Source organism: Sarcophilus harrisii, chromosome 2 (assembly GCF_902635505.1).
Source record: "Sarcophilus harrisii chromosome 2, mSarHar1.11, whole genome shotgun sequence".
In the NCBI taxonomy this organism is placed as follows: domain Eukaryota; kingdom Metazoa; phylum Chordata; class Mammalia; order Dasyuromorphia; family Dasyuridae; genus Sarcophilus; species Sarcophilus harrisii.
This window is the reverse complement of record NC_045427.1, coordinates 354,626,923-354,640,732: the sequence shown is the minus strand read 5'-3', so window position 1 is coordinate 354,640,732 and position 13,810 is coordinate 354,626,923. Positions and strand designations below refer to the sequence as shown.

Genomic DNA, 13,810 nt, shown 5'->3' with positions numbered 1-13,810 from the left:
AACAAATTTTTTTTGCTTATCCATCTACTCTAATTCTTGACTTCTGTATACTCTAGTGGCGGGGACATGTGTAGAGGAAGAGTGTCAGATATCTGCACTGATATTTTGTCTTGGGTCCTTTTGCTGTTTTCTTTGGGAATTTGTTTAGTTATTCTGGGATCTCAGGAATAGCTCAGACTGATGCTCCCAAAATGTTGTGTTCTAGAATGCAGTCTGATTGTTACTCTCCTAATCTGAGTTCTACAAATTCCTGACGTAGGTTTTGGTCTGAGTAGCTCTCCTGTAGATTTGTCTCTTCTTAGAAGTCCTAATGTATTACTTCTGGACTGTTAGATAATTGGAAAGCTTTATAGGTTCTGAATGATAGAACATCCTTTGATCTAGGGTTCCTGCTCTGGCTGTTCCATTGTAGTTTTCAGTCTGGTTTGGAAGCTAGAACTATGATCCTGTTTTGGTCCTAGGGTTAGAGCCACACAGCTGATTTTTGTTTCTGGACTGCCCAATCAAAATTAGGGTCCATGACCTCTTTCTACATGGAAACTACCACCCAAGAAGCAGATTTGGAGGATGTAAGCAACAAAGCTCCTTGTTTGTACCTCTTTATAGATCGTGCATGAGGTTATGGTATCCCTGTGTGAGTCTAGGATCTTATCTTATCCAGGAAAAGCCTCTTCTTCCAATCCTCTGGTGTTGAAATGCTCAGTTTGGTGCACTCTTGATTAGATCCTGTATCCAGTATCCATCCCCTGTGTTCTATTTCCCTAAACTACCTTGATCTTGGAAAATATCTTACTTTGAATTTTTTCCTTTAATTTCCCAGTCAAGATGTTATCTGGTACCGGACATACTGCTACTCTGCCATCTTACTTGTAGGCCTTTTTGGATTAGATGTTTTAAAAATAATTTTTGGTCCACTAAAGTTTATAGCTTTTTCCTCAAATAGATTTGGAGCAGCTGAGCTACTTACCTTTATCCATTGTAGTCATCTTAGTCAGAAACCTATGCATTGATTTTAACAAAAAATTAGTATCCGTATTATCCACGGTTTTTATTTGAGTTCTGTGCCATTTAAAGTTTTAATTACATAATTATAATTGTGCATTTTTTTGTACTTTTATCTTTAATTTGTATTCTTTTATATAACTCTTTGGAATTTATTTTGGTATTTTATGTAAGGTCTTGACTTAATTGTGTCCATGCATTTTTTAACAAAATTGAGATAGTGTGCCATTTCAGGATATTTTTTTGTGGTGAAATTATGAAATGACATAAGAGAAAATTATACAAGAGGTAGACATTAGTGGTGTAGGAAAAAATTCTTTATTCTAAATTGTAGGCTCAAGACTGCTAAATAGAATTTCATTAATTTATAATTATTCTCTAATCCAGCAGTTATTGTACTCAGGTTAAGAAGTGTCCAAACTGACAGATGTCTCCACATTCTTTGGACATGTCTTCATACAAGACATTTTGAAGTCCTAATCTTGAACATTTAAATGTTGTCTGAATATTTCATGACCAGAGTTGAGCAGTTTAGATAACCATTAAATAGAATGATAACTTGCTCTTGAAGAATCATGTTTCTAAGACCCTTCAAACTCTCTTCAAGGGCTATTCTCTCCAGCTGGTCTGTGCTACCAAATTTCAACTAAATAATCAGAAATACTTCTCCCAATTGATAAATTGTCAAAGGATATGAACAATTTTCAGATGATAAAATTAAAGCCATCTATAGTTATATGAAATAATGCTCTAAATCACTATTGATTAGAGAAATGCAAATTAAAACAACTCTGAGATATCCTCACTCACACCTTTCAGATTGGCTAAGATGACAGGAAAAGATAATGATAAATGTTGAAAGGGATGTGGGAAAACTGGGACACTAATGCATTGTTGGTGGAGTTGTGAAAAGGATCCAAGCAATCTGGAACTATATCCAGAAGGCTTTAAAACTGTGCATAACCCTTTGACCCACCTATTAATGGGTCTGTATCCCAAGGAAATCATAAAGGAAGGAAAAAGACCCATTTGTGCAAAAATGTTTGTAACAGCTCTTTTTGTATTGGCAAAGAATTGGAAAATGAGTAGATGCCCATCAATTGAGGAATGGCTAAATAAGTTATGGTATATGAAGGTAATGGAATATTGTTCTATTAAAAAAAATGATGAACGAGCTGATTTTTGAAAGGCTGGAAAGATTTACATGAACTAATGCTGAGCAAAACAAATAGAACCAGGAATACATTGTACACAATAACAGCAAGAATGTGCAATGATCAACTATGAAAGGCTTGGTTCTTCACAAGGTTTCAGTGATACAACGCAATCCCAATAGACTTTGGACAGAAAATGCCACCTGTATCCAGAAAAAGAACTAAGAAGACTGAATGTTAAACAACAAATCACTTCTTTTTGCTGCTTTTTTTCTCTCCCATAGTTTTTCCCTTTTGCTCTGATTTTACTCTCTCAACATGATTAATAAAGCAATATGTGTTAAAAAAAAAAAAAAGTAGATTTTTTTTCAAATAGTATGATTTAGCAAACAGTTTTAAGACTGATTTCCTTATCATAGAATCGAAAAAAAAAAAGAAAGAAAAAGCACCATAGATAAACTAACTTACTTCATTAAAAAAAAAAAAAAGAAACAAACAAACAAACACACGTTTCTCTTTTCTAATCATTCACCTAACCCTGGCAGGGGTCCATCAACTGAGGAATGGCTGAACAAGTTGTGGTATGTGAAGGTAATGGAATATTGTTCTATTAAAAAAAAAATGATGAACGAGCTGATTTTTGAAAGGCTGGAAAGATTTACATGAACTAATGCTGAGCAAAACAAATAGAACCAGGAATACATTGTACACATTAACAGCAAGAATGCAATGATCAACTATGAAAGGCTTGGTTCTTCACAAGGTTTCAGTGATACAACACAATCCCAATAGACTTTGGACAGAAAATGCCACCTGTATCCAGAAAAAGAACTAAGAAGACTGAATGTTAAACAACAAATCACTTCTTTTTGCTGCTTTTTTTCTCTCCCATAGTTTTTCCCTTTTGCTCTGATTTTACTCTCTCAACATGATTAATAAAGCAATATGTGTTATAAAAAAAAAAAGTAGATTTTTTAAAAATAGTATGATTTAGGAAACAGTTTTAAGACTGATTTCCTTATCATAGAATCGAAAAAAAAAAGAAAGAAAAAGCACCATGGATAAACTAACTTACTTCATTAAAAAAAAACAAACAAACAAACACACACACATTTCTCTTTTCTAATCATTCACCTAACCCTGGCAGGGGTAGTTTATTCAAAGGCCTCATACCCTAGTGTGGTCACCTTTCTGATTATTGTAGAAGACCTCACTGGGCTGATCTCATGTGTTCTGTTGGATACAAATAATAGCTTGTGAATGATTATTAGTTTAGATGCAATATGACTTCTAAAATACTGCATTTCTATATATATGTGTATGTTTTCAAGATGTTTGTTAATATTTCTCTTAGATATAATTTGTGAACTAAATGAAATTTATTAGTATTCATTATTTATTTTAGATGTGTATGGATTGAAAAAGAGAGTATCAACTCTGTTATTATCAGTGATACCCCTGAAGATCTCCACCAGCGCATGTTGGTTGCTGCTTCTCTTTCAGTAAATGCAACTGGTAATCTCAATAGTTCTGCCTACCTCTTTTAGATCTTTTATCTCTTTATCTGCTTATCATTAGCTACTTGTATACAATTATCCTACGACCAATGAATATCTGTGCTAAATATCTTTTTCAAGCTTTGTTGAGTATGAGACATGAACATGTAGCAAAGATGATTTAGCTCTGTCCACTGCTTTTCTTTTCATACAAAAACACTACTAATTTCATTAATTTTCTTCTAACTCCTTGATGTTAATTGTCTTTGTTATAGGATCTACTATGCTGCTGAGAGAAACATCTCTCATGCCTCATATCCCGGGACTGCCGGCATTACTTAGCATGTTGTTTGCCCCAGTTATGGAACTGAGGTATGTATGCATAACTAACAATTGTTGGCCTATAAGTATCTCTGGAGGGATGGCTCAGATCCATCATCTTGGATTATATGAATTTTGGAGACTTATAATATAAGTAACTCATTGATTTTCCCCTCCTCCTCAGTTTCCCTAACCTCACCAGAATTTGGCTCATGTTTCTATTATCCCTTTACTCTCATGTAAGCCCCTCAGGAGGATTTAAATATTGCATATGAGACAATATAATTTAAACTTGATAAACACACACAAAGACTTATACCCAAGTCCAAAGTAGCTCCCCTTATACTGCTAGAAGCCAAGCCTTGGGCTTATTTGTGAATTTGAGTCTGCACTAGAACAAAGGCCTCATCTGTTGTAATAAAAGAGGACTGTGGTGGTTCATACCCTATTTAAGAAGTTCATACTGTGTTGAGAAAATACAAGATGATGAAATGGAGCATGATGCATACAAGAAACCTACTTTTAAAAATTTGACTCATAAAGTATTGGAATTTAAAAAGGAACATTGGATGTATGACAGAGTCCCATATGAGGTAGCTACATCGACTTTAGTAAACTTCTTTAAAAGATGATTATCTACTTGTGCATATGCATAGTGATGGGGGGGGGGCACATTTCTACTTCATGAAGTGGACTATTTAAATGAAAATTGATTTCTGAAGTTGTAAAGAATCTATAGAAGTGTATTTCTAGCAGTACTTCCAGATTCTAACTGAACTTTGCCTACTCTTACCTCCCTAAATATTCTTTATAAAGGAATTAATTATGCAAGATGCATACTTAGTATTGGATGAGCATGGTGGTTGGCAGGGAAGGAAGAGAAGGAATTACTTTGTTATCTTCTCTTACTAAATGTCTCCTGTTGTTTCAGCTGGTCTTTACATGTTAGAACTTGAGAACCTTATACCATCCTGGTTGCATTCCTCTGTATGTTCTCTGTCTTTTCCATTCTAAAATGTAATGCCCAAATTGGAATACAGTACTCATAATGTAGTGACTAGGGCAGAGTTCTGCAGAACTATCATTTTCGTAGGCCTGAAGGAATGCTTGTTTTAATGATAGCCTAATAATATATGAGCTTTCATGGATTACCCAAAACACTATTTACTAATGCTGAATTTAATTTAAAAAAAACCCAGCAGTATCCCCCAGTTGGACTTATTGTTTGTCTTTTTGAATCTTGAATTTCTCATTTAGTATATTAACTCAATGGTTTATCTCATTATCTAAGTTACCGATGAAAATATTGAATAATATAAGGTCAAACACAGATCCTGATAGGCACAGTACTGGAGATTACCTTCAGAATTGGCATTAAAACATTAATAACTATTCTCAGGGACCAGCCACTCACCAGTTTCAAGTCTACCTAATGTGACTGTCATATAACCTCACTTTTCTCCATCTTTTTCAAAAATTACTTGAATGTCTTTATCAATTTTTTTTTGTTAAAATTTAGGTGATTTTTGTAGATACAGGTATATAGTAGCACTTCCTTAATCTTTCAGTATGGCAAATTTTCATTAAAAGGAATATTATTTGTTCTATGTTTGCTAACTTTCAAGCCTTATAACTTAGATTTTATTTGTTCTTTTTTGTGATTTTTTTTATTACTGCTTTTAGTGGCATGACTATATGTTTTTCTCCTGTTTTAGAAATTCAAATTAGGACCATAGATATTAGAACAGGAAGGAGCCTTTGAAGTCAGCTAATCCAACCCCTTCATTTTATAGGTGGGGTAATAGAGAACTGAGAGATGAAATGAACCTCTAGGGTCTCACCCATAGTAAATATTAGAGTTGGAACATAATCCCAGGTGTGCAGACTCTAAATTCAGGACTCTTTTCATTCTAGTACCATAACTATATTACAAAATCTTATTTATTATAACTTTATATCATATAGCAACCACCTGTCTGCTGCTCTCTATTTCTTTTCTCATTATCATCTTAACCCAAAACTTTATTAATCAATTGATAGTGGACTAAGATAGTAGTCTCTAAACAAGTTCTTCAACTCAACTCTTACCTGATTTATTTTAGTCTTTGTAGCTTTGTCAGACTAACCTTTTTTATTGCATATGTATGATCATTCCATTACTGTAGGTGAAGACATTTTTGAAGCTTTGTATTGGCTATTAAAGAAAGTTTAAGCTTTATAGGCTCATATGCAATATATCCCATGTTCTAATATGACCTTCCTTTTAGAGACAAATCTCATGTATTCTACATTGCAGTCAAACTATACTTTCTTTTCCTCATAGAAGTACTTTTTAGTCTTACCTCCATTCCCTTGTTTGTAGTACTTCCTCTATTAAGAATAGCATTTTTTGTTTTTCTATGTTAACTTCCATACTATATTTCAATTTGATGTGGTCGTTGACTGGTGCTTATATAAATTTTGTATCTGGCTTTTGGCAAAGAATGTTCAACAAAGATAGCTTAATAAAGAATAATTGAACTGAATTCCCAAAGATATTAATTTAAGCTTTGTTTAAATGAGATTCAAAAGTAAAAGAGCAAATAACTGCTCTAAAAAGGCCAGGTTCTTGATATAAAGTGATGCATATATTGTTACAAGTACTGCATTCATTTATAAAACCCAAAATTTGAGAACTATTCACAAGTTTTAAGTCTCCTATGTCAGTCATTTCACAGCTTTCTCATAATGTTCTCCTTTATTATTCATGATCTCTCCACGTTTTATTGATTTTTATGCACTACAAGGCTTAAATTTCTGTACTAGAATTATAAAGTAGTGGTTTATTATGTTCATAAGAAGAAATAGAAATGTGCAATATTTTAGAGTAAAAATATTTTTTACTTTATTTTTTCAGTTTCCTGTCAGATTGTACCTAGTATTAAAATTGCTGTGTGTTCTTTAGGGTTGATCAGAGTGGAAAATGTTATACTGGTGCCCTTTGTGGTTTGGGGTGGAATCCAAGTACTGGAACACCAATACTGCCAGAGCATGACATTGAGTTGGCATTTGATGTCCAGTTAAATGTGGAAGACATTGTTGAGGTAAGATCATAGGATTGAGAGATAAAAGGAATCTTGAAGAACATGAGATGATAATCTTTTTTTTACATGTGAAAAAACTGAGATTCAATCCACTACCAACATTTATATTCACCTACTGTGAATCAGGTATTAGAGTAGGAGCTGGAGATACAAAGACAAAGATGTAAGAGTTTACATTCTATCAGAGATACCAATGTGGTGTGTGTGTGTGTGTGTGTATGTTGTGTAGATATACAAGACGACATTTGGGGGGGCAGTTTTTTTATAGAAGGTGTTACTTGAGCAAAATCTTGAAGGAAATGAAGGATTCTGTGAGGTAAAGTAGGAGAGAGGGGTATTCCAAGGTAAAGGCATGGAGAAGAGTGTCATCTGTGAGGAGGAGCAAGAAAGTTTGGCAGATCTTTATGTGGAAACCAAGGCCCAGAGAGTGATTTTCCCAAGGTCACAGGTGTAAGAGCCATGTTTTTGACCCACATACTTTTAATGCCCTTATCCTCACGCCTTTTTGGATACCATGTCCCCCATCTCACTTAGGCTGGAAAGGAAATATAGTAAACATTTGTGGACAAGTCTCATGACCTGTGCCAATGCACAGAAGCTTTTACTAGCTGCTCATTCTGACTTTAACTGGTTCAGACCTCTTTAAGCCTAGGCCTTCCCCAGTTTCCTTGTCTTAGGAGTTTACCTTATTTGGTGCTGAAATTAGGATAGAAATTCCATCAGCTCTGCCCTGCTTCAAGCAACCCCTCAATCTACTGGAAGCAGGGATTACAGATATGCCTTACTACCATACTTAGCCACCCCAGATACTCTTGATTCCAAATGCAGTGTCCCGTTATTACTAATCGCTGAGTATGGTAATAGCTTGATTTTGTCCTTTTTCAGTTGCCTTGTCTTTATTTATTTATTCTTCTTTGTTCCTTTTATTTCCCCTCCTAAAGGATAAAGCACTTATTGTACCCTGAAATTTGGAGGGATAGTTTCATCCTGCTGATCCTATATCCTTCCCCACCCTATACACAGAAATTATTGGATTTAGGTATAGAGATCATTTGTTCCAAACTCCCTAAATTTGCTATGAGGAATGTGAACTTTGTCGGCCAATAAGCATTTATTAAGTACATAGTGTATGCCAGACACCATACTGAAGGTACAAAAAAAGGCAAAAACAGTCCCTGCCCCCAAGTAGCTCATGATAATAATGAGGAGACAATAAAGAAAAAACTTTATACATACAGGTTATTTACAGGGCCATTTTGGGAATAGACAACAGCAAGTGAAAAAGTATGGTGTCTCAAGAGAAGAATGTCATATGCACAGAGCAGCAGGAGGGCCAGTGCCTCACTGGAGTTGTAGGCAAGGGGAATAAGCATGAGAAGACTTAAAGGGTAGGGCAGGCAACCTTATTATCGGCTTTAAAAGCCAGAGTAATGTATGTTTGATCTCAAACATAATTGCCATGGACATTAATTAAATAACGAGTGGTCAGTTTTATAGCTGAAAGGAGGATGGACTGGAGTAGGGAGAGAATTGAGATGGAGAAACCAAACAGAAAGTTATTGGCTGTGTTACTAACATTGTTAGGCAGTGATGGCCAGTGTCAGAAGAGAGAGAGTGTCTAGGAAAGATACTCTGCAGAAGCAGAATCAGTAGGAATTAGCAACAGACTGGATGTAGAAAGGTTAGAGTGAGGAGTATAGGATGGTAATTAGGTTGTACAGCCTGTGTGATTAGGAGAATGCCAGTATCCTTAATATAGTAATAAAGAAGTTAGGAAGAGAAGGTTTTAGAAGAACATTGAGGCTTAGTTTAAGACATTTATAGGATACACATTTTGAGATTTTACCAGGCAGTTGGAGCTATGAAGCTAGAGTTCAGGAGCAGAGTGTAAAGGTTGGATAAATGGATCTGGGAGTCATTTGTGTAGAGATGATAATTGAAAACATGGGAGCCAATCAGGTCATGAAGAAGCTTATTTAGAGAAAGTATAGAATAGGGGTGGGGAGTAGAGTTGGGATAGACACAGCTATGATAAGATGAATATTAATGGAAAGGCTGGATTTCCCCATCCTCCCACTTAAAAAGCTCTACCCTCTCCTATTCCCACCCCCAGGCCCCCTTACAAGCTACTGAAGCCCTTGGATAGTCCTCTTTCCAATGCATAGACAGCAGGCCCTCATGATAATAATGAGGGATTATTATCTCATCTAGGGATGATCTGAATACAAATCAGAAAATATGGGGTTTCTGTTTTATTTTTATAAGTTGGCTAGATAGTGAAATCAAACTAAAGGCACTGTGATTTGTTTTGTTACCTCCAGTGTCAACTAGTAAGCATGATTCCAAATATCATGTTGGAATCCTTTATGCAGAGTACAAGGGAGTCCAACAATATAAGGTTATAGCAGAAAAGAAGCACAGTCTCAGGGAGGAATGAAGGGCAATTTCAGTTTCAGGTATAACTTGGCAAAGATAGTATAATCATGATATTCTTTTGTGTTAATATTTATGTACAGATTAACATTCTTCGGGCAGCTATTAACAAGATAGTTTGTGATGGACCAAATGGATGTATGTATCTTGGGCCTGAAAGAATTGCACAGCTACAGGATAATGCTCGTCAGAAACTTTTAGGGTGAGTTTTATGATATTTGATATTCTTACTGATTGTTTCCTTTACTTTCTTATATTTCCGTTTGTTGAGTATCATCTCTTAGCTCATTTTTTAGAACTTGCATTGCTGTTTTGTTTCCTAACAGATTCTCAATTAAACAACAAAAATTTCTTTCAAAAGCTAGTTAAGAACATATTTAGCATGTATTGGTCAACCTGCTATCTAGGGGAGGAGGGAAGGGGGGGGGGGGGGGGTAAGGAGGGGAAAAATTGGAACAAAAGATTTTGCAATTGTCAATGTGAAAAATTACCCATGCATATATCTTGTAAATAAAAGGCTATAATAATAATAATTTTTTTAAAAGCTAGGTAAGAGGGGGGCAGCTAGTTGGTGTAGTGGATAGAGCACCAGCCCTGAAGTCAGGAAGACCTGAGTTCAAATTTGACCTTAGACACTTAAGACTTCCTAGCTGTGTGACCTGGGCAAGTCACTTAACCCCAATTGCTTCAGCCAAAAAAACAAAGCTAGTCTTAACTATAACTTATAACTTAACATATAACTTGGAACTGAAATGTTGAAGTTCCATATAGACATTTAACTATATATATATATTTCTTTTAAAATCATTTTTATAATGTTCATAGAAGGATATATGAAAATATTATGGCTACTTAAAATACATTTGTCAGGGAGGAGAAAAATTTGGAACACAAGGTTTTACAAGGGTGAATGTTGAAAATTATCCATACATATGTTTTGAAAACAAAAAGCTTTAATTAAAAAAAAAAAAAAACATTTGTTCTAGTTAGATTATGTAGAAAGGCATGACATTCCCAATACCATCTGTGAAGTGAAGGGTATTGCCTTTTCATTCTCTTCATAGCTTGAATAGGTCAATACTTCAGCAAGGCCAGTTAATTTACTGGACTGATTGTTGAGGAAATTCAGTACTGATTGGCCCTTGTGATGGTGTAAAGATCTGCTAATAAAGTGGCTATCTCAATCTTACTGCCCAGTTTTGGAGTGGCTTTTTATTTTTTTTAAAGTATGGATTATCTCAAACTATTTGGGACTCCTGTATATGTATGTGTATGAATGTATATGTGTCTCTGTCTCTCTCTCTCTTTCTCTCTCTCTCCCTGCCTCTCTGCATACATACATATGTGTGTGTATCAATTTTCAAACTAATTATAACACTTTATTGCGATTTAAGCTCTAAAAAGTATATATTTGCAAAATCTGTTCAGAAACGATTGATTAAAATACATGGTTGTGTTTAGTAACTGAGTAGATGTGCAAAGCACATTTTTATTTATATTCTTCAATATTACAAAAAACAAAACGAAAGTATGACTTAAATTGTGTGGATGCCACCTCAGCTTAGCAACTGAAATTCTAACACAGATTAGTAGAAAGGTTCATGAACTTCTATAGACAAAAACATTTATTCCCTAGTAGCCCACATCTCAGCAAATGAGCCTTTTTCAACTTTATTAAGCTGGATTTCCAATGACAGGCCCAGAATGCATCTAAGTCTTTCTCATTAGGTAAGATTTACCACAAGCTTGTACTCCTAAAGTATCCTTTGAGAACTCTGAGAACCCCAAGTGATTAACACAGATAATTTTAAATGGAAGTGGTTCATTTTAGAGGACTAGAACACATTCTTTTAAATCTATTTGGTTTTTCCAGTGCTTGTTAATCTTAGGTAACTTTTATTTTTTAAATTTTCAGTCTGTTCTGCAAATTGAAACCAAGAGAAATAATTGTTCCCACATGGTATGAAAAAACATATGATTGGAATCAGGTAAGTGTCTAAAGTGTTAAACAAATGAAACATTATGTTAGGTGTACTGGGTTAGCACTAGATCATTGATTAAGGTAGGAGAAAGTAAGTGTGGAGAAAGGTTGTGGAAGTGTAAGGTAATAAAGTTTCAACTTTATTTCTCCAGTACCCTGATTAGTGTCTTCCTTTTACTGCCAAATGAAGACATTCATAATCTCTGCTTCTGCATTGCTTACTCCGTTAGTCAGCTGCCCTATTAATAGTCACCAGTGACTATCAAATTAATGTTCTTTTTTTCAGTCTTTCCTTTGAGCCTAAGATCTCCTTGACTTTAAGCCCCAAAAAAATGTTTTTTGGGGGATGAGCCCAGTTTGTTAAAGTACAAGAAGTCAGTTTAGGTTAGACTGGTGTCTAGAAATGGAAGGAGACATTTGTGAGGAAATGGGACTTAGGAAGAGAGAAGGAATCGGAGGCCTGATTTGGCCCTGTTACCTTGATTATTTCATAATATGTTCTGTAATAGCCTGTCACTTTACATATTAAGAGCAATAAAATCTTAGAATTAGATGGGACCTTAGGAATTATCTAAACCTCATACCCTCACTTGAAAGATAAGGAAACTTAATAAATATAGTTGTCAGTTTTCATTCTGTAGCAGAGTTCATTTTTGTGAACCTTAGATGAAATACAAGGCTTAGAAAGTGTAATGGAAACAATCCTTTTCATCAAAACGCAGACTGCAATTTTGTTGCCATAACCTTAATCTCAGAAGATTCTTCATTGGGAGAAACTCAGCTAAAGTATTAATTCTAGCTCCTGTTTTCAGCTTAGTCAGAAAACTGTCCTTCAGATTATTTCTAAATCTTGATGTTGTGCAGCCATTTTTTTAATCCCTCATCTTTCTATGAGGAGACTTTCTTTTAGAGAGTTCTCAATGCTCAATAATTAGGTTTGGACTCATGTCAAGACGCTGTTCTGAAGGTAAAACCTGAGAAAAAGAGAACTTAGCTTATTATAAAATGACAGTGACATGTTTTAGAATAGAAAATCAGAATTTAATTTTAAAGAAATATTTTTAACGCAAGGAATATTTTTTTCATAGCTTAAGAAACAAAGATACATTAATGATTTTAGAATCACCAGTTATAATACCAGCAGTAATAAGTAATTTCCTTCTTATTGTGCTTTTATTTTTTTAGGTAGATCCAAAGCTGATTATGGAACAATCTGACAGGGAGAGTGGAAGAGGAAAATATACATTTCTCTATCAGCTTCATAAACTGATTGTATTAAGTACCTAAGATATTTCATCGAATCATAATCAAGATTCAGCATAAAGGAAGTTATGTAAAAGTGGGTTTAAGTTCTTTGTACTTTTCTTTTATCAAGAATTGTAGCCAGTGGGCCTGCTGTCTATGCATTGGAAAGAGGGGACTATCCAAGGGCTTCAGTAGCTTGTAAGGGGGCCTGGGGGTGGGAATAGGAGAGGGTAGAGCTTTTTAAGTGAGAGGATGGGGAAATCCAGCCTTTCCATTAAAAAAAAAAATGAAAAATCAGTGTAGAAAATAACATTTTTGCCAAAGTTGTTCAGAAGGAAGATTTCTTTAAAGAAGAAGTACTTATAAAAAAGAGCTCACATTTCCTTTTTACTCTGCTGGTAATAATTCAGGTAGTATAAGGTGACAAGAGTAGCTAATGTTATATGTGCTGTTCTGAAAATGGTTGTATTTTTCTGTTGTTTGAGCAGTTTAAAGGCTTATTCAAGATACAAGGCCTCTGAAGCATAGGTTGTCATGAAGGGAAATCTGAGTTCTGTAATACTTATGGCACATTCTAATTTTTGTTTTTTTGAGGAAGGAAAATGTAGTTTTTTAAAACCTAACTTTTGTTTTGTACACTTTAAATGTTCAGGTCCCCCTTCTTAGGTCACATATTGGTGACAGTAGAGAGTGTTTTTCACCTGATGTAGCTATGTTACAACAATAAAAGTCATGGAGTAAAAATCTCTGCTCTTACCATTTTTTGTCAGAGAAGTACAAATATTTGCAACTTTAAGAAAACCAATAAACAACAATGATTATTCATTCAACAAACTTAAGTACCAAAAGTCAGATATGATATAGTCCCTGTCATCAGGGAACTCAATGTTTAGATGGAGAATGGAACACAGATAAGTATAATAAACAACATTATATAATAATTGTGTTAGTGCTGCATGAGGTCTAAGGTAAAGGTCATAAATAATTGTCTCACAAAAAGCTTCAACATGGGTTTCTTTGCAACAACCAGATCCTGCTTTTGTTTAAAAAAAAAAAAAGTTTTCTTTTTGCTTTTCTGAAATACATCTGTTAAAA

The 13,810-nt window shown here is 34.7% G+C and overlaps 1 protein-coding gene across 2 annotated transcripts in view; it reads left to right on the top strand.

The window, feature by feature from the left end:
• TDRD9 (tudor domain containing 9) overlaps positions 1-13,461 on the top strand; it is a 185,183-nt gene extending 171,722 nt beyond the window's left edge. For both annotated transcript variants that reach the window (XM_031953152.1, XM_031953151.1), the window contains 6 exons: positions 3,562-3,671; positions 3,928-4,024; positions 6,918-7,056; positions 9,573-9,691; positions 11,405-11,477; positions 12,656-13,461. In XM_031953152.1, the coding sequence (XP_031809012.1) occupies positions 3,562-3,671; positions 3,928-4,024; positions 6,918-7,056; positions 9,573-9,691; positions 11,405-11,477; positions 12,656-12,757 (640 nt within the window). In that variant the 3' untranslated portion in view covers positions 12,758-13,461. The remainder of the gene's footprint in view (positions 1-3,561; positions 3,672-3,927; positions 4,025-6,917; positions 7,057-9,572; positions 9,692-11,404; positions 11,478-12,655) is intronic.
• The last annotated feature ends 349 nt before the right edge of the window (positions 13,462-13,810 follow it).